Genomic DNA, 20583 nt, shown 5'->3' with positions numbered 1-20583 from the left:
CAAACACATTGTATCATTCTATATGTGCAAGGAACCTAAGATACAGAGTTGGCTATTTAATAGGTAGAGTTTCCAGTTTGGCAAAATGAAGTGCTCTAGAGAGAGATGAGGGAAAAGGTTGCACTATAGGACTACACCTAACCAATGGTTGTTTATTAATCTGGATGAGGGAAAAGGTTGCACTATAGGACTACACCTAACCAATGGTTGTTTGTTAATCTGGATGAGGGAAAAGGTTGCACTACAAGACTACACCTAACCAATGGTTGGTTGTTAATCTGGATGAGGGAAAAGGTTGCACTATAGGACTACACCTAACCAATGGTTGTTTGTTAATCTGTTACATGCATTTGACTACATATAAAATGGAAAGAGGAAAAGCAAATGATGACATTCTATTTCTAATTTTTACAAACCCAGAATTAGTCCCAAGTCAGTTTACTTTTAAAATAGTAATTAAGACACTACTTGAATTTTAGAATTCTTACCTAGAAGGTAGACAGCCCAATACACTGAACAGATAAAGCGAAATGCAGATGTGTATAGCTGCAGTCTGGATCGTTAATCATTGTTCACAGCCATTTTTAGCCAGTGACATATTCATTATCCACTAGTTTCAAGAATCTTAGAATCTCATGTTGCAGCACTATTTAATTTCAGGGTGTATTATTCACATTTACATCACAAGCATTTCTTCAGGTGGATGCAGTATGAAGATACTGCAGGATGTGTTATACTCTATGTGTTTGTGTGCGCACACTCGTAAGTGCACGCACACATGCATGTGAGGATACACGTGAGGGTATGTGTGTGCTGTGGTCCAAGGCTGACTCTGGTAGCTTCTTCAACTGCACTCCACTTTATGTACTGAGGCAGGGTCTTTTCACGTAACTTGTAGCTTGTGGTTTCAGCTAAGCTGGGTAGCCACCTTGCTCCACGGAGGTTTGACTCCTACATGCTGGGATTCCAAGCTCTCCAAGACTTCCTAGAGATCTAAATTCCAGTCCTCCTGCATGCTTAACAACTCAACCTCCTGCCAACTCTGACGTATGTTTGATACATGAACTATAAGTTTGTGAGCAGCCCGACTTTGTGCTGTAGGGGCCAACACCTGACTTCTGTGCGATGTTTATGAAGACACAGCTTCAGGAGAAAGCTGGAAACACCGGAAGTTTTACTTCTTTCCCAGCCCAGCTTATTTCCTGTTGTAAGATGGCTATACAAACAAACAACAAACAGAAAACTTGGGAAGGTGGGAAATACAGAAGTGGTTTTAATGACCTCACCCAAGGGGGAAATGACTAGGGGCATTGTGTCTGTCCTCTTGCCCCAGCTCTCGGTAATCATTCTCAACACTCCAGGGGTTTTGAACGCAGGTGCAGAGTGCCAGGAATCCGTGGTGCGAGTTGTGTTTCCTTTCTGCACTCACCTTTAGGGTCAACTGGCAAGCCTGCTTGGCTACAGGTAGAGCTCTCCTTGGTTTCTCGAACTTGGCTGGGTTTTAAGCACATAGCCAGGAACGGTGCACACAAAGCAGCATTATTATACTTGGGGAGAAAAGGAGGGTTCCACTGGAGGTGAACCATGGCCACTTGGTAAACAACATCACCATCTAGTGGACAAAGGTGACAACACACCAAGACTTCCCAGACCAGATAGGACATAGGAGTACATCTGCATCTGGTTTCCAAGCCTCAAAATGGCATTTTTAATAAGCTGGTCTTCAAAGAACCTCTGATTTTCTTGAGAATTCGTTTTTAAAATGAATAAGCACATGTGTTCTCTGTTTTTCTATGGTCTTTTTCCAATAGACCTCAACTTCAAAGACAGGAGCCGCTTTGAAGCCACCTGGCTCTGAACACCCTTCCCAGGATAAACGGCAGCCCCTTCTGATGCCAGGTAAAGAAGCAAGTTCCCACTGCAAAACAAGGAGTTTAGGGATGTTGCATTCCTCTGTTCACTATCTAGGCCACTGTCTGTTCTTCATTTACCCAAAGTCCTGGAAAAAAAAAAAAATAAGGCCACCCCAATAACAATTGTGCACTGACCCCATGAGTCCTCGTCTGACTACACAGGAGCAGTGCGGGGTGCTGACATGGGGCTGGAGAGGCTGCTCCTATGCAAAAACTCTGGCCCTGCCGCCCAGGTGTTGTAGTTTTCTGCGTGTAATGGTCACAAGTAATAACACCTGAATAACTTACTGTGACTACCTCACTCATGCTGTCACCGCTGTGACTGCTGGGTCTTTAGGTTCTGGACTAGACTCCACAATGATTACTGTTCTTGCTAATTAGGTCTCATCTATCAGTGTTTCTGGGTTTACTGGAAGCACTCCTGAATTCTAGCAGGTGTCTGATATGGTCTTCAGCAAACATACTTATTCTCAGTTAAGGATCTGGGGAAAATGGCATTCAAGGAAGAGAAAGAAGTTGAATGTCTATTTAGGCTGAATCCTGTCAGTCAGAGCAATGGAATGCTTCAATCCTGAGGAATTAAGGAAGCCTAGCAAAGCAAAGCTGTTTTGTAGCCAGAAGCAGGTACATTGACAGAGAGGCACTTCTAGAGCACTGTATCTGAGTAAGGCTGGTCATTCTAGGGGTGTCAAAACTCCCTGGGCTTCTCCACCACACCCAAGCTGAAACCTGCCTTCCAGGCTCAGCCTGAGTGTTCCACATCATGCTCTTCCTGGGCATCTCTGAAACCAAAACACAGAGTCTGAGAGAAAAAGACGGTGCCAGAGTCATCTCCAAAACGTTTATTAGCATGGTTAAAAACATTTTTTGAATAGTAAGAGAAGGAGTTTCTAAACATGAAAGTTATCAATGGTTCTACTTTATAACCAATATTTGGAATTGAACGGACAGCTTTATTGCCAGTCTTCATTTATTAAAAACAATCCATTTATCGGTTCCATGATATCATGACTATTGCTTTGTCTGGGAATGAGTCCCTACAGCAATTAAGTATAAAAAATATCTTCCATCATAATTGGAGAGTGACCTGCATTGGAGCATGATTCTGAGTAAAGAGTTGATTAAAAATACACAAAGAGTTGGGTTTTGTTTTTAAAAACACTCCCTTACACACTACAAAGAAAGAATTAGTATTTTGGCTTTTTAAGTTCCTACATGATACTGAGAATGACAGTCCCCAGAGGTCCCCCTCACATCACTGGATACATCTCCTCTTCTGGAGGGCAGATTCCAGGGGTGACTCTGAAGACTTGAGCCTCCACACGTTTATACTGGTCTGAGAACAAAGACAGCATCGTCCAGAACATAGTAGTCATTGTACATGTCGCCTTCACACAGGTATGGCAGTCTAGTGAAAGCTTCGATGACAAAGCCAGCTTTCCTGAACACCTCAGGCAGGCTATTCACTTGCTCTTCCCAATTCTGTCCCTTGATTTCCAGAATTTCTGATGGTTTCTCCCACTTGCCACCTACTAAAACAAATAAAAACATTAAGTTAAATTCTTGAACAAGGACTCACTACAAGAGGGAAGTGAGGGGAGAGCTAGTACTCCAGGTACTGATGCCCTGGATGCGCCATCTCTGAACAGCTCCACGCTCTTCAAGGCAAGTGGACAGAGCCTGGAAGGAGGGACAGATTTACCCAAAGTGCAGCTCTCAGGCTGCCTGCATCCAGAGCCTACACTGATTGTGCTGCTTCTGTGGCTCAGAAACTAGTCAGTGAATACTGAATATGGGGTTACAGAGTAACCACTAGTATTCAAAAGGAGGTCTGGACATAAAAGATCATGAACACTTACTCAACTTCCTGTCTAGAAGCCTAGCTGAAAATTAAAATAGGTTCATGAGGAATTTCAAATCACAGAAACACATGTGCTTTTCAAGAGAAGCTGACCCATTCATTCCCTAAATCATCTCTCAATCACTTCCAAGCCTATGTGCATTAGGAGCCTGGGATGTGGGAAGCAGGCAAGGTTTGTTCTCTTTAAGCCACACCCTGACTACAGACAGACAAAACCAAAAGTACATTTGAATATGGAGTGCTCTTAGAGGCTGTGGTGACATGCCACTAAATTCATAGTGAGGCTTCCAATGCTAAGGTGATACACCCCCAGCAGGTGATAGAGCACACAGGAAACGGGAAAGACTACATACTTTTCAGTGGCCAGCACTTCATTCTCTCCCTGACAGAGGAGTTAATTCTTGGTGGGAGGGAAAGCTGCTTTTCTGGTCTTCCTTGCAGTAGGGGACTGGTGCCACACCTTGGCCTGTTGCCAAGACTGGAATGAGCTGGTGACTCAGAATAAAATGAGGCTTTTTGCCATGTGCAGACACTAAGATCAAGTGACTGGGGTGGTAGGCTGATGAGCGGGTGCTAATGACAGAAGCTGCAGCACCTAGTGCCCAGCATCAGACTGGTTTCACAGTGTGACTCAAGCTCCTCCTGACCTGGAGCTCACTTGGGTCTCCAGGCCTTCCGAGACTCCAGGAGCCACTTCAAGTGCTGTTAACCAGTCTCTTTCTGCTGATCAGCTGAGTTCCTGCTACTTACAAAGAACCACCTGACTAGCAGAGGCTGGGGAGGTGGGGTGCTGTGTGTGACTCAGACCTAAAACAAACACCAAGGGACATAGCCATTTTGCTTGCAAACGCTAAGAAATCTTTCAATTCAAGCCAGGCTCAGAGGCTTAACAGCAGCTGGGGACTTCTTTACCATACCAGATGCACTAGTCACTCCCTGTTTTTTTTCTCCCAGGCCTACAGGAAACATGGCCTCTTGCTGCTGCTCATGTCTAGCAATTTCTGGTCCTGAGAGGCACTCCACAGCAGAGCGCATCAATAAGAGCACTCTAAAATGTCAGACACTGCTTGAGGAGCACATGACTTCCTGCAATCTCCACAAAGAATATCAAATGCCCATGACAATTTCTAATACACATGCTTACACTGAAATCTCAACTTTAAATGGTGAAACTTATTACAAACCATGCTTACACAATTTCTAAAAGTTCCTGCTTGTGCTTCCTTAATATGAGTTCCTCTCTTTACTTCTTCCTTTCCGAAAAGAGAAAAGTGGAAAGAAGGCACATGCACCAGAGATGGGCCTTGTGAGCACAAGCAAGAGAGGCCTCCGGCTAGAAATCAGCCTGATCCTTTTCCATGTCGGTAAGGAGCTTGATTTTTCCTTTCCTCTAGTTCATTAAGTAACTGCTGCTTCTCGACTTAGATATATACTTTAAGCTCTTAGCAGATAATTTAAGAAGTAAGTCGGTGGGTCTCTTTTCCCCACAGAACTAGGTACGTGGTGGCATAGCTGTAGAAAGGTTTCCTATCAGCCCTTAAGTTGTTTATGCTGCTTTGAGAGAATCTGCTCAGGACTACTTGTGCTAGTCACTCAGTCAATTCCCACAAGGCAAGCTCTGGACTATTGTACACTGTACAATATTCACTTAATACCTTCACAGGACAATGTTTCTAAAGGCTGAAAAAACTTGGTTTTAAAGCTGTAACTTGTCCTAGAGAAAAGCTAATGATAATATAACTAATCTTTAAATTCTATCTCAACTTGTTCTAGCTCTATAAAAGTTATTTATTTCATCATAGTTTAAATAATCTAAGACTTGCCCACAAAATCTGGATTGCAAGGCAAGAAATGGAGCAAACATTCTTGAAATTAACTTTTTTTCTCATCTGTTAACAAATACATGGTAGAGTAGCCTAGTGGTGGGCCACTTGCCTAGCATATGAAAGGGTCTGGGCTCACTCCCCAGCACACACAAGAAAAGGAAAGGAGAAATGCAGAGGGAGGGGAAACGGGGCAAGGGGAGGAGTAGTGAGTGAATTATACCTAAATGTTAACAGCAGCTCTTCTGGCTGAGGAACCACAGTGATGTCTATACTGCTCAACTGTCTACAGTGACTATGTAGTACTTTTGTACAGTGCTTTCTTAAGTTAGAGAAAAGCTTTATCTTTCCAGCTGTCTTATGAAATGTTTGCAGATACAGTAACAAAGGAATGAAGAAATGAGATAGTGAGGAGACTTGAAACAAGCCCAAGGTTAAGCCAGGCAAGCAAGGGTGGGTCCGCTGTGCTAGGTAGCTACATGTGTTTGACATTTTCTATAATAATAAATGTTGGGCAGAGCAGTGGTGGCGCAAACCCATTCGGGAGGTAGAGGCAGGAGGAGTCTAAGTTCAAAGCTAGTCCGGTCTAAGGAGCAAGTTCCAGGACAGTCAGGGCTACCTACACAGAGAAACCCTGTCAATAATAATAATAATAATAATAATAATAATAATAGCAGTAGTAGTAGTAGCAGCAGCAGCAGCAGCAGTAGTAACTGTTAGCTTCGGATGCTAACAGTAGTAATAGTACATGTTGGAGCTAGAGAGATAACTCAGTAAAGTGCTTGCTATACAAGCAGAGGGACCTACATGTGATTACTAGAACAGTGTAAAAAAGTTGGGCCTGGTGGCACACACTTCTCATCTCAGTGATGGGGAGGCAGAGCTGGGCTAGCCCAGCCTACCCAACCACTGAGACCCTCTCTGGAAAAACAAAAGTAAATAATTCCAAAGAATACATTTGTCCTCTGGCCTCCACACACGTCTGTCTATTCAGGCCAGCATGCCCACAGAAGTAAGTATACACACCTGAACAGACTGACATACATAAGCACACACAAAATAAGCTCAAGGTATCTCCAAAGTAAGTTCTCTACTTATTTTCTAACAGTTTTAAAAAAGGAATAGGATGACTTTATTTCATCCACTAAGCTAAACTTTCAACATTTTCAGTGGAAACTGATTTAAAACAAAAAAAAACCTTCAGAACCTAGAGATTCCTAAAAGAAAAACTTCACAGGAGAGGGCTTTAGTGAGACACTATCCAGACTTCTCTCTTTGACTAATGTTGCTCAACTTGAGGGGGAAGAGACAACACTGTCCCCTCCCCTGGCCTGTTCAGTTTCCCCAAAGGAGACTGTGAAAGGAAATTCCCAACTTGCAATTATTTCTTATTGTGTTAATTCTTTTTTAAAGATTTATTTGTTTATTTCATGTTTGTGGGTATATTGTCAATGTTGAAGACACACCAGAAGACAGCATCAGATCCCCATTACAGATGGTTGTGAGCCACTATGTGGTTGCTGGGAATTGAACTCAGGATCTCTGGAAGAGCAGAGCCATCTTCAATTGAAAGCCACCTGAAACTGGGGTTCTGTCCCTATTAATCCATTTCAAGTCACAGAGCAGCCCCTGGACTTCTAAGGAACTGTGCCTGGGCAGAGTGGGCCCGCAGTCAACAGGCTCTAGAGTGAGCCCACTCCCCTTGGACGGACCTCCTGGCACAGAAGTTAGGTGGTACTCCAGCTGACCAGTCAGCACAGAGTCTCAGCTTACCTCACGGCACACAATGCTCAAGGAGAAATGTGAGAACAGACTCTCACAAGCACTGTGACTAACTTTCCTGCCTCTGCTGCTCTGGGTGGGAACCTACAAGATACAATGTTACATGCAAAAGAACCATGGCCCCTCAATCAGCAGTTCTCAACTTGTGGGTTCCAACTCCTTTTAGTCGAGTATCAGGCACCCTGCGTATCAGATGTTTACATTACAGTTCATAACAGTAGCCAAATTACAGTGAAATAATTTTATGATTGGAGTCACCACAACATGAGGAACTGTATTAAAGGGTCACAGCATTAGGAAGATTAAGAACCACTGCTAAATGAATATAAGCATCAGAGAATTTGGATCTTTTTCTCCATTCTCAGGAGCAGACTAGGATAAGAGAGACCATTTGGCCTATACAACTAGGCAGAAGTAGAACTAAAAACTCACATCTGCTTCAACCAATACCAATTTTCATGTGGTGTCCCTTGCCCCAAAAGAGCCTATGGAGACTTCCCATTAAGAAGCACCTGACTAATACAGATGTAGAGGCTCACAGCCATCCATTGAACTGAGTACAGGGTCCCCAATGAAGGAGTTAGAGAGAGGACCCAAGGAGCTGAAGGGTTTACAGCCCCTTAGGACGAACAACAATATGAACTAACTAGTACCCTCAGAGCTCCCAGGGACTCAACCACCAACCAAGGACTATACATGGTAGAACTGATTGTTCTGGCAGCATGTGTATAGTAGAGGATTGCAAAGTCAATCACCAATGGGAGGAGAGGACCTTGGCCCTGTGAAGGTTCTGTGCCCCAGTGTAGGGGAATGCCAGGGCCAATAAGTGGGAGAGGGTGAGGTGGCAAGCATGGAGAGGAGGGAGGCAATAGGGGTTTGTTCTTGTTGTTTTTGGAGGGGTAACTGGGAGAAATCATATGACATGTAAATAAAGAAAATATCTAAAAAAAAAAAAAAAGAAGCACCTGAGTGGTTTTCCATTGTGTCTTGGGCTAGAAGGTCAAGATGCAGACTCCACAGAGTGTCGAGTAGTAAAGGCAGAGGCAGCCGTTAAAAGCTGCTTTCCCTTAGAAACTGTGGCTTGGGCCTCATCACATTTAAACTCTAGATTAACTGCATAAAGGAGCAACATCCCCACTCAGCATGATAGGAAACCCAAGCAGCACTCAGAACTACACTCACAGGGGTGGATTCTAACTCCAGTCTATGATCTCCTTGTCACTATACAATAAGTCAAGTACAACTAATGCACTGGGGACTCCCTGGTCTCAGCTCTACAATAGTTGGGGAGGCCATGAGCTAAGTCAGGGCTGCATTTTCTCATAAGTATATCCTTCCTGTTATCATAGTTCCCAAATAGACACCAGATTCATCTCTGGTGATAAGGCAGCCCAGCCCCCAACAGGCAAAAAAACCTGCCAGGACTCATGTGCTCAATCACACATGACAGCAAGGGGTACACAGGAGGAAACAGGCTCTTCAAGATTTTCAAGGCCTAAGATCAAGGGAACGATTGTCAGCACTGTGTGTACTGGCTTCAGGCACACGACCTCCAATAGCCACACTGATCACACGAGTACCTGAGGTTGTCCTCAGATAGCCAGATGGCGTGCCAACAACCATGAGGTAATGCTACAGTGAGTTACCACAGGCGAGGATACCTGTTGTCTTTACAGTCTTGTTTTTAATGGGAATGGGACAAGAAACAGACTGGCAGGTCCATGGCTCAACAATGCCAAGAAGCAGCAACAGCAAAGTCCCTCAACACCCATGTGCTTCCTCACAGGTGTGGTGGGTGCCTGCACTGTGTCTGTGCTGCAGCCAGGTTACCTAGAGGTGGACTACGATTCTGAGGCTGTCACTATGGAGTGTACCTTTTCTACAACTGGATGCTCTCCAGTGCAACCAAAAAGCTTGTGGTTTCGCTGTGGCACTCACCAGCCGGAAGCTCTGTGCTTGGATGGATGCAGAAATGAGGCAGACAAGTTCACAGTGAAAGAAACCCTGGACCAGAACCGAGTCTCCCTCACTGTTAACAGGCTGAGTCCAAATGACAGTGCAATTTACCTCTGTGGAATAGCATTTGCCAATGAAAAGGCACCGAGAGCTAAACAGACTGGAAATGGGACTACACTGGTGGTGAGAGGTCAGTCCACAGGGCTACATCACATCTGTTAAGATGTATGTGGTGGTTAGTTTCATAATCATGTGAGGCCTTTTCTCTAATTTGGTTGTGGTTCACTATTGTTTACCTTTAAATCAATTCTTGCTATACTGTTCTAAGCTGGCTTTGAACTCTTGGCCCAAGTCCTCTTCTTACTTCAGCATTCCAAGGAGCTGTTACCATAGGCATGTGTCTCTTTGAAATGTTTTTCTCAGACTACTCAGGGTTGGCCTGGTGAAATTACTGCTGGTGTTAAGTAGGTTTGAGTTCATCATTTGAGTGAGAGATTGTCAGGAATCTTTTTAGGAAGCCAGAGCCAAGAGGTTTTCTTCTGATATCCAAGTAGAATGATAATGGCCAAGGATCTACTGGTGGCTTCTCTCCAAATTTGAGTTTAATTCTCTTTATCTTTTCAGAGTCCAATTTAACTGGTCATTTCTGCTTCTCTTACAGAGTGATTATCTAGCTGGTTCAATGCTAAGCCAGTTTCTGAGAAAGCAGTAAGACACATAGGTCTCCCTGTGTTACACCTACATACTGCACACACAGTTCACCTTTGTTTACACCTAAAAACAGCACACGCAGGTCTCCCTACACCTAGGCACTATACTACACACACACACACACACACACACACACACACACACACACACACACACACACACACCCTCTCCCTGGGTTATACCTAGACACTGCAGCACAGGTCTCCCTCTAATACCTAGACATTGCACACACAGGTCTTCCTGTGTTACACCTAGACACTGTGGCACAGGAAAGAAGAGTACTTGTTTAGCTCTCAGGAATTAGTCTGGGCATGGAGAAAGAACTGAGAAGGCCCACTACAGTCTTTGTGTCTGTGGATACTAGATGGAGTCAATCAGGAAGAGTCTAGAAACTGGCAGCTTGTATCAAGATAATGCTGGGGCTAAAGTAGTATTCTACCAGATTTATATCATAATTTGTGCTTTATAGATAAAGGTTTTAACCCTGATCTGAGCAAAATTTTGTGATGTTTTCCAAATTAAAAAAAAAAAAATGTACATTGTATAAACTGAATCCACGGGACAGGACCTATGGGATATTTAGCTAAAACTATTGATTGATGGGAAATAATTTTGTATCTGTATTTTCCTGTTTCAGATAATCAGTACTGAAAGGCACACATGTTACTCAACCCTCTCTTTGAACACAGGTCACTTCCTGCCCAAAGAGAGGGTTCAGAATATGAAAATGGGCTCAGTATTTCTCCTTGGAGGGTTTCACTAAGAAACGTATGTCACACATCGCAACTGCCTGTAAAGCAAAGAGCTGGCTCTAAGATCCTCAATAGATAGCCTCCTCCAGTTTTTACTAGACAGCACAAGTTAGCTTTTAACAGTTGCACCAACAAATACACAAGAAAATACCTGCACTGTACCAAAAGAGGTGGTGATTTCGTTCATCACTTCTAATAAAAAGAAATTTCAATGTCTGTTTATTTAAGTAATGTTTATAAAAAAAGTAACTGTTGGGCTGAATGTAGTTCAGTGGTAGAAGGCTTAAGCATGTGTGAGGCAGGAGGTTCAATCAGCACTGTGATACCACAAGAAAGGGAGGAAAAAACTCAAAACACAGCAGGTGATTCTTAGCATTACAATAGATGTCCACCTCAATTTGTCAGTCTGAGATAGTCTCACTATGTAGCCCTGGCTATACTGGAACCTACTATGTAGAGCAGCCTGGCCTCCAATTCAAAGCCCATCTGCTTCTGCCATGCAAGTGCTGACATTAAAGAGTGGGCCACTATATCTTGCTCTTAACTTAATTATTTTAACATTTTTATTTTACGAGGAAGCATTTTTGGTTTAACACATTTAAAGACCATCGAACTGATTCTATCACATTCTTGAGCATCTTCTACTCACAAGACCCAGGTAGATGTTGGGAGGGGCAAGCACACCGAGTGCAGGCTCCACCTGTAAATGTTGCTCAAGTGATACTTCACAGACACCTGCAGGAACAGACTTCAACAGTGACTGTCCCTTTGTGTTTCCACCATGAAGAAAGACTTTTCAGCAAGGAGGTGCACAGTCTCCTGATTGTGCTCTTAGCACTGCTCTCTGTCTACGTCACCGGTGTATGTGTGATCTTCATAGTCCTCTTCAAAGTAAGTCAAATACCCTCACCTCCAATGTTACCATAAAGAGGTTACTTTCATCTGTCCATCTCAGAAATAGCTGGCCCAGCAAACACCTGGCTCACAACTCAGGGGCCGGGCCTCCACCTCAGAGGAAGCTGCAGCAGACACCTCGTTCCTTCACCAGTCAGACTATTAGTGAGAGACAACATTCACACAGTTCTTCTTTAAAGTCCAGAACCAGGGGATAAGGCACCTGTGTCAGCCTTCTGCTGCCAGGGTGAGCACTGGGGAAAGGATGGGTCTCTATAATCTAGGAAAACCTGAAGGACAATCTTTTAGAGCAGAAATAGTTATTGAGAAGTTAACTAAGGGTTGCCTTAAAAATATTTAAAACTAAATGTACCGAAAGAGTATCTTTGGTCTGTATATATGTTAAAAAGTTGGAGTATAAATATCTATTAAAATTTGTTCATATGCTATAACAAACATCCATTTAAGTTGTTAAATTCATTTGTTAATTAAAAGCACCTAAAATGTTATGAAAGTTACCTAATGTATGTCACTCAAATACTGTGCCAGCTCAGTCCTCTTTCAGTCTAAGATCACAAAGTACTCACAGATTTCCTTATTCTTGGCAGTTGAAATCTAACAGTCCAAGAAGCAGAGAAACCAAGGAAGACTCAAAAAAGGTACTGTGAATTCTTGCATTTTTATACTGTGATAGGCGGGATCTAGTTCAATGGTAAACTGTGTTAAGAAGCCCAGAGAACAACACAGTAAGAACGTCCACCCTGGGGGCTCCTATTCCCGGTTAGGGATCCCCAGCCATCACGTGAGCAGAAAGCTACCATCCTAACCTGACAGTTCTCAGCAATAAATTCTACTAAATGTACACAAAGCTCAGGAGCTAACTATGGAGTCCCATTGCTGAATCCCCTGCAATGAAGATAGAAGCCATGCTCCTGAAAGACAAATGTTTCCATTTGATTTTGCAGAAGAGTGCTCGGCGTATCTTTCAGGAAATTGCTCAAGAATTATACCATAAGAGATATGTGGAAACAGGTCACCAACCTGTAAGTATAAACAGCACCTACCTATCACTGAAAAGAATATGCTGCCAACAAGCCATCAAGAATCAAGTTTTCCTTTAGTAGACTCTCTCAAACTGTGTTTACCAGAACAGGACATTTGATACAACGTTCAACAGTTAGAGTAATGTGGAAACAGCATTTTCAATACAGGGAAGGGGCTTTCAGACTAAGAACCACTTGTTACCAGTATGGGAAAATAAATTTCCAATATTACAAAAGCAGCATCTTGCTAGCTTTGGGACTGGCTGAGTTCCGGACACAGTCAAGATTCCCCAGGGCATGCTACTTTAAGGAGACTTGTTCTACAATACATGGCAGGAGTGCTAAGCCTTCTATGACAATGGACACAGAGAACTGACAACTAGAAAAGAGGTAAATACAACACAATAGGATGATGACTATGAAGTGTGACTTTCTTTGTCCTTTTTTTAAGGGTAATGGGGAAAGTTATCTAATTTGAAACACTTTTCACAAGCCAGGGATTTAAGCTCAGTGGCAGAGCACCTGCCCAATATTCATTAAGGCCCTGGGTTCCATTCCCAGATTCAGTTTTTAAAACTAAAATCTAACCCTTTTTTAACCAAAAGAGTATCATCTACATATTAAATTAATTCTCCTGTGATATAAAAAAGCATAAAGACAAACACTACCTATTCACAATTTTTCCTATTAAAGCTAAGGCGTATTATTTCTTTGAAATGGGATCTCCCTGTATAGTCTGGCTGGGAACTTGCCATGTAGACCAGGCTGGCCTGAAACTCACAAAGACTTGCCTGCCTCTGACTCCTAGGTGCTTTTTCAACAAAAGTAAGTTGTCTAAGGCAAGACTGGAACTAAGAGCTTTAAAGTTCCTAGTCAAAGATTTGACAATTACATCAAGACAGATTTTATTTTAGTTCCCATATACTACTCTAAAGGAAGCAAAAAAAGGAGCCAGGTACGTAGGCACACACTTTTGATCCCAGCACTTGGGAGGCAGAGGCAGGCACATCTCTGAAAAAATGAGGCCAACCTCATCTACACTGCAACTTGCAAGCTAGCCAGGCTCATGTAGTGAGACGATGACTTTTAAAAAAGGAAAAACGGTAACCAGACTTTTACAATAACTGGAAGGCTCAGGCATGATAGTCATCACCCCAGCACTTGGGAGGCTAAGGCAAAATTCCCAGCTCAAGGCCAGCTTGGGCTACATAGCAAGACCCTGAGCCCTATTTCAAAAACAAACAAAAATCAAGATGAGCATGGTAAAGGTACCTACTGGGTGAAAGCACAGGATCTAAAGCTCAGTGAGGTCCTGAGCTACCCAATGAGTTCAAAGGGGGCGACATGATATTCTGTGTCAAAAGATCACACAACACTGAAGCAAAGGGTGGGAGTACAAATGCTTACACTAAACTGAAAATTCAAACAGAAACAAGTGCTTACACACACACACATACACAAGCACATATATGCTCTGGCACATATATATGTATATGTGTGTGCACACACATGAAACACACAAAAATGATTCTAAGTATACACAAGACCAGAACTGCATAGTTACAAAGTAGTTTCTATGTGGCTATAGGATGACCCCACTGGTAACATAACCTTACATAGCTCCATTTACTGTCACAGGAGCAAGATGGCACTTATGAAAACAGAAAAGCACTCCCCAGTCCTGGAAGATCATAGAAGAGCTTACTGACAGTGCAACTCCAGAATCTATGGCAGTGTGAATGGACATACACCAATCAAGACAACATCCAAGAGAGCTGGGGTGTAGCTCAGGTGGCAGAGCGCTTGCCTAGTAGGCACAAGGTCCTAGCTTTGATCCCCAGCACCACAGAAACTCAGCCAAGTGACACAAGCCTGTATTCCCAACATTGTGTAGTATAAAAAGAGTCTGAAGTTCAAGGTCATCCCTGAGTATAGGATGAACCTGAGGTCAGAGACACATTATCTTGTCTCAAAAACAACCATCACCACCAAAAGAAAAGGACAGGACAAGTGGGAAACAGGCAGCTACAAAAGAAGGCAGAGCAGAAGCAGCTGTCACTAATTGTAACTACAGAATATGAAAACCTCAAGAAAACTTAACTGGAAGACCTTTTTTCTAATTTTCCAGTAACAGTCTAAGGAGCCTCATTTTAAAGAAAAACTTTATCTGAACAGTTTTTAAAATTGTTACCATGTGTAACTTGTCAGTCCACCCAACATACTAGATGTGTGATGGCCGTTAACTGGGAGAATGCTTCAAGTTAAACCACAGATCTCAGTTCTGAGGGGGAATAAATACCTTCCTGAGTTGTAGAAATGATGAAACAGTTAGAATCAAGTGAGAAGGACAAAAGGAGTAAAGAGAAGAACAATTTCTGAGTAAGAGAAACTCATTGTAAACAGTATCTTGGAACAAAAATGATTTCTTCTGATACTGTAATGGAGCAGTGGGCAGTGAACAATCTCCAGCTGAGGTATACAAAACAACTTAAGTTGTACCACCAACAAAACAATACTAAAAGAGACTAGAGGAAGACTCTAAACAGAGGAAACCCAAAGCCTATCAGAAAATGCCTCAGGAATGCAGACAACTGACTCTAGATGTCAGTGTGGTGCCAAAGAACTGCAGACCTAGTGAGCTTGAAAGAAGGGTCTGATACAGCAAGGCCCTTACTATCTCACAAAAGTGACTTGAGCCAGGCATGGTGGCGCACACCTTTAGTCCTAACACTAAGGAGACAGAGGCAGGTGAATTTCTGAGTTCGAGGCCAGCATGATCTATAGATAAAGTTCCAGGACAGCCAGGGCTGTTATCAGAAAAAAAACTGTCTCAGAAAAAAGAGGGGTGGGAAGGGAGAATGGTTTGACATGGATTGTTCTCTGAATATAAGTACCAACAAGCACACACTGCTCACTAACTCGATCACAGTGTATTATCTAGTACAGTCGCTTCTAAACAGGTACTAAGTATAAATGGCACACACTCTTATAACGCAGATACAGTCTTCACACACTTCAAAGTCTCTTTGGAAGAGTCTGAAACTTGTGGCTCAAATCAGTGCTATCCTAATAACATGTGTCCCAAAAACTGGAAAGGAAGAAGTGAATAACCTCATTTTATTTGCATGCACTCAACGTGCACTCACACACAGACACTGTGTGATGTGTGTGTGTGTATGTGTGTGTGTATATATGTTTGCAATTTGTATATACAAAAGGAATAAAATAGTAGCATACACAGCAGTATGTTTTAGTCAGATAGTTTGTTGTTTGAATTTTATTCATGTGTGTGCATTTTTCTGCATCTGTGTAGAAGGGCCCACATTAGGTCATGGAAGCCAAAAGAGGGTATCAGATTCTCTGAAGCTGGAAGACAGGTGGTTGTGCTCTGTCCAGTGTGAGTGATGGGAAGGAAGAGCACTCTTAGCCACTGAGTCATCTCTCCAGTTCCCCTCCCACCCTTTTGAACACATGGACTCATGGAGCCTATGAACTCATCATCTTTTTGCTCCATACTCCAAAACGAACCTCCTATGAACCCCAGAGGCAAGTCCCCTAACTTTGAAACTACCAGCTTAGGCAAAATAAATGAACTTTTGAACCAGATGGCAGAAAGGAGCAAGTACTAACTCCACTTAGGAGAGCAGGGTACTGGGTACATGTACCATTTGTTTCTGTTAGTGACTGTGCTCTGCTGGTATTGTTCCCAGGAGACCAGTCTCTAATGTATTAGAATTGAATTCTAATGTGTTTCCCAAAGAGTAAATGCAAGAACTATCTCAAAGCTGGATTTTAAAATGAAATTTGGAAGGTATTTTCAGAGGAAGGACCTCTTATCTCTGACATCACATTCAAGGAGGACCCAATGTTCACTGAGTACTTGGCTACTCTTCAAGGCCGGCTCTGCACTGTCTTTGGCTTACAATGAACCTGCCCTATCCTAACCCCATCATGTCTACATCTTCGTGTTTCTATATACATTCTTGTGTGAGTTTGCAACATACTATAAAGACATAACTCAAGAGAATGAGTAAGGCCCTGAATTTAACCCCAGCACTGTAAAAACAAGACAACAAACAAATAGCTCAGTGACGTGCACACAAAGTCTTCCCTAAGTCCCAATTAATGATCTTTCCTTCTCTGTCGCCATAGTACTTTGCCCTATCTTTTATTACATTGTCCCAATATTGCCTGAAATAGCTACAATCTGTACTAGAATCAAAACTAGAAGCTTAGGGCTCACTTAGCTTTGTATTTCTAGTGCCTGGCTCTTCCCAGCACATAGTAGGCCTTCAAATACCTTTGTATGAATACAACTGAACAATAAATCTATTTTAAAATTTCTTACATTTCAACTGAGATGAGAAACAGTCCCTATACACTGAGCCTTCTCCAAAGACTATTGACCAAATCATTTCTTACTCTCTGGGCATCCAGAAAATTTTCCCTATTAAAGAATAAACTGTAACTTCCCACTAAGACTGGAATCTTTCAGGATGCCTGTAGTCTCTCACAACCACTGATGAGAAAATGATGATGAGATGCAATTAGTGGGTTGCTGTTGCTATGACAAAGTATCGTAGAAACAGCAGAAATGTCTTTTACACAGTTCTAGAGGCTGAAGTGGAATCAGAATGTCACAGGGTGGATTCTAATTAGGCACCTCCTCCAAACTGCTGAAGGTGGAGTGCAGGCTCTGGAACCTCTAGCAAAGCAGGCAGCCTTCATAAACCCCATCACCTCCCAAAGTGCCTACCTCCTAGACCCAGCACAATGGTGGAAAGGCTTAACACAGAAGAGGCAAATGGTCCCAGAAGTCTTCTATCTATGCCTTCTACCTTGATTTGCCTGCCAAGACATGCCAATAGGGTTTTCAAAAAGAATTTATTCCTTTTTAACCTTTGTAAAGAATCTCAAACCTGTGACCAATAGCAATATAGCTGTGAAGTCACATTCACCAATGTGTACACTCTGAGAGTACGCTCTGAGACAGTTAAAGGGCAGAATGAAGCCTTTGGATTCTGACCACTTCTGTTACGAGTTTAAGGCAAACTAAAAGACAATCTTGAATACTTCTGTCTAAGAAACTATGAACAAGTATAAAGAATAAAGTCACAAATAAAAACTCAGTGAAATAATAAAGTAGACTAGAATAAATCTAGCATGGATCAAATACCAAAATCCAGACCCATACAGTTGGCCACTGTTCAATACATGACTTAACCCTCATAACAAACTCCAAGGTGGGTATTAGCCACTCTGGGAAGGTGAAACTCTCAGATTAATGAGAGGTCATGCTAACCAATATTTCAAATTTAAACAGGGGTTAGCCCTCTGACATTAAGCACCTTGCACAAAACTGACTGAGAGTCCTATTTCTATCTGCCTGAGAGTTTTAGACTAAATGTCTAACCAGGCATAGTGGGTAAGTTTATAAATCCTAGCATTCATGAGGCAGAGGTAGGATGACAAACATAAATCTGAAGCCATCCCAAGCTACATATCAAGTTCCGGACCAACCAAGACTACATAGTAGGAGACTAAAACAATAACAACAGCAGCAATAGTCTAATATAATCAGACCAGGACCTTATAAATGAGCAAGATAGTTGCTAACAGGCTATTCCTCAAAAACACAGGCCTAAATAGTTTCAAAGAATAATTCTATCAATAATTATTCAAGGAATAGAACAGAGAATCACATTCCCAATTCTTTTCTTTCTTTCTTTCTTTCTTTCTTTCTTTCTTTTTTTTTTTAGACAGGGTTTCTCTGTGTAGCCCTGGCTGTTCTGGAACTCACTCTGTAGACCAGGCTGGCCTTGAACTCAGAAATCCGCTTGCCACTGCTTACCAAGTGCTGGGATTAAAGGTGTGCACCACCACTTCCTGGCTCTAATTATTTTCTACAAAATCAGCAGGACAATGATATAAAACCAGAACAACATAGAAGTCAGCTATAGGTAATTACTTTATCAATAATATAAATGTTACCTATGAAGTACTGTGGTCACCTCTGTAACCTTAGTTCCTTAGGTTAAGGCAGGATATGTTGAGTTCAAGGCCAGCCTGAACAACCTAGCGAGACCCAAACTCAACTAAAAGTGAAAGGGCATATGGCATGACTGGGAAGATGTTAGGAGTCGTTGCTGCTCTAACAGGGGTTTTGTTCTTAGCACCCATGTAACTCCAGCTCCTTGGGAATACTTGGGTTCTGTACAAATCTGTATTCATACACCCCAATGCTTGTACAAAAATCAATTTTTTAAAAATTAGGAGCCAGCAATATGGCTCAAAAGGTAAAGGTGCTTATCATCAGGTTTGAAGACCTCAATTCCTGGAACCCACATGGTGAAAGGAAAGAATCAGGTCCCACAAGCTGTCCTCTGACATCCACATCCACATCTCCCAACACACATACAAAGAAACACTTAAAAAAAGTTTTAACAAATTAATCACATGATTAAAGTTTCAATTGTACAACATAGTTCTCCTTTAATTACATCCTTTTCTCTAAATAGGTCTCACGTGATAACCAACCCTTAAGGAAGCCTAGGTGAGAGAACCAAGTAAACAGATTAAAAAGAAACACATTAGTCTGCTTTTTCTAAATTAGCCTAAACAACAAAATTATAGTTACATGCATGACACTGACTGCCCCCCTCAAAAACCAACAAGAGTAATCACTTCACCTATAATTGTTTTTTGTTAAATAATTAATTAGGCCAAGCAGGCTAAGCAGACTCTGCGCTTTCAAGTCTCCAACCCTCAGTTTCCCATGGAAGTCATCAGGATCTCATTAGACTAAGCCTTGAAGAAAGGAAGCATTAACAGTAGTAACAGCGTGCTGCAGACAATCTGAAGAAGTTACAGGTCAAGTAAAGGGCATCTCTAGCAACAAAACTTTGCCTCATTTGTCCTGTGCCACAGGCCAGACTCCTCAGAGTCCACAGGAAACTCTGACACCCACAATCAAGGAGCTTGTTCTCAGTCCTAAGTGAAGGCTGCTCTCTTGTTTAGCTTCACTTCCTTTTAATTTTTCTTGTCAGAAGCACAAGGAAATGAAATCTGTGGTTAGATTGATTTTTTTTCTGCTTTTCCTCCTCCTGTTTTGCCAGGAAGTAGCAGCATTAAAGTTCTATCTGTGGTTGCCCAACGAGACACAGAAAGCCAGAACCTTACAACTCAGTGACTAGTTAAGTACAATGAGAGATGGAGCCTGGGCTTAATCACAGAGACTGGCACTGCAGCAAGGTCGGATCAGAGGATACTTACTGAGTCTTTTCACTGTGTAACACACACATGATACACAAAAGATACATTGCACTCATACTCAGAGCCATTCAGCAACATGAATGTACTGCGAGGGGAAGCAAGTTCCAGGAGAAGATGTTTACTCCATCCACTTTCTCCCTGCCCTCCCATGTCTACATATTTCCATCTTTAAGCCTGGCAAGGAAGTAAGCACCTGTAACCCACTTCTTGAGAGGCAGAAGCAGAAGGATAAGGAATTGAAGCCATCCTGAGTTACATAGCAAGATCATGTTACACTGAGGCCCTGCCTCAAACAAAACAAAAGAAAAAAAGCAAGGAACATGGCTCAGTGATAGGGAGACGACTCCATGGACAAGCATGAGACCGGCCTTCAGATCAAGAGATGGGTGTGGCAGCATGGAATTATAATACCAGTGGGAGAAAATAGGCAACTATCTGATGCTTCCGACATAAAGCAGCAAGTTCCAGGGTCAGTGAGACCCTGTATCAAAAAGCAAAGAGGGACAGACAACCAATGTCAACCTCTGCCCGCACTTGCTCCCTCCCTCTTCCTCTGTCTCTCTGTCTGTCTCTCTG

The 20583-nt window shown here is 42.5% G+C and overlaps 2 protein-coding genes across 3 annotated transcripts in view; one reads left to right on the top strand and one right to left on the bottom strand.

The window, feature by feature from the left end:
• Window positions 1-2740: 2740 nt before the first annotated feature.
• Mettl9 (methyltransferase like 9) overlaps window positions 2741-20583 on the bottom strand; it is a 43405-nt gene continuing 25562 nt past the window's right edge. Inside the window, exon 5 of one of the 2 annotated variants that reach the window (XM_031388153.1) lies at window positions 2741-3445. In XM_031388153.1, the coding sequence (XP_031244013.1) occupies window positions 3240-3445 (206 nt within the window). In that variant the 3' untranslated portion in view covers window positions 2741-3239. The remainder of the gene's footprint in view (window positions 3446-20583) is intronic. The other variant, XM_031388154.1, reaches the window with a different exon arrangement.
• Igsf6 (immunoglobulin superfamily member 6) lies at window positions 5043-15996 on the top strand. Its single transcript, XM_031388155.1, has 6 exons — window positions 5043-5138; window positions 9166-9525; window positions 11586-11689; window positions 12301-12351; window positions 12658-12735; window positions 14374-15996. The coding sequence occupies exons 1-6, from the start codon at window positions 5072-5074 to the stop codon at window positions 14428-14430; spliced, it is 717 nt and encodes a 238-aa protein (XP_031244015.1). The 5' UTR covers window positions 5043-5071; the 3' UTR covers window positions 14431-15996.

This window comes from Mastomys coucha, unplaced genomic scaffold, assembly GCF_008632895.1.
Source record: "Mastomys coucha isolate ucsf_1 unplaced genomic scaffold, UCSF_Mcou_1 pScaffold21, whole genome shotgun sequence".
Lineage (NCBI taxonomy): Eukaryota > Metazoa > Chordata > Mammalia > Rodentia > Muridae > Mastomys > Mastomys coucha.
The sequence above is the reverse complement of the archived record's forward strand: the minus strand, read 5'-3'. Positions and strand labels throughout refer to the sequence as shown.

What these genes read in the sequence shown, in the direction of transcription:
- Igsf6 (XM_031388155.1), top strand. Translation starts at nt 5,072, where the DNA reads ATGGGCCTTGTGAGCACAAGCAAGAGAGGCCTCCGGCTAGAAATCAGC. An exon ending in GACTACACTGGTGGTGAGAG is followed by an intron (nt 9,526 to 11,585) that starts GTCAGTCCACAG and finishes TCCACCATGAAG; the next exon opens with AAAGACTTTTCAGCAAGGAG. An exon ending in TGGAAACAGGTCACCAACCT is followed by an intron (nt 12,736 to 14,373) that starts GTAAGTATAAAC and finishes TTACTGTCACAG; the next exon opens with GAGCAAGATGGCACTTATGA.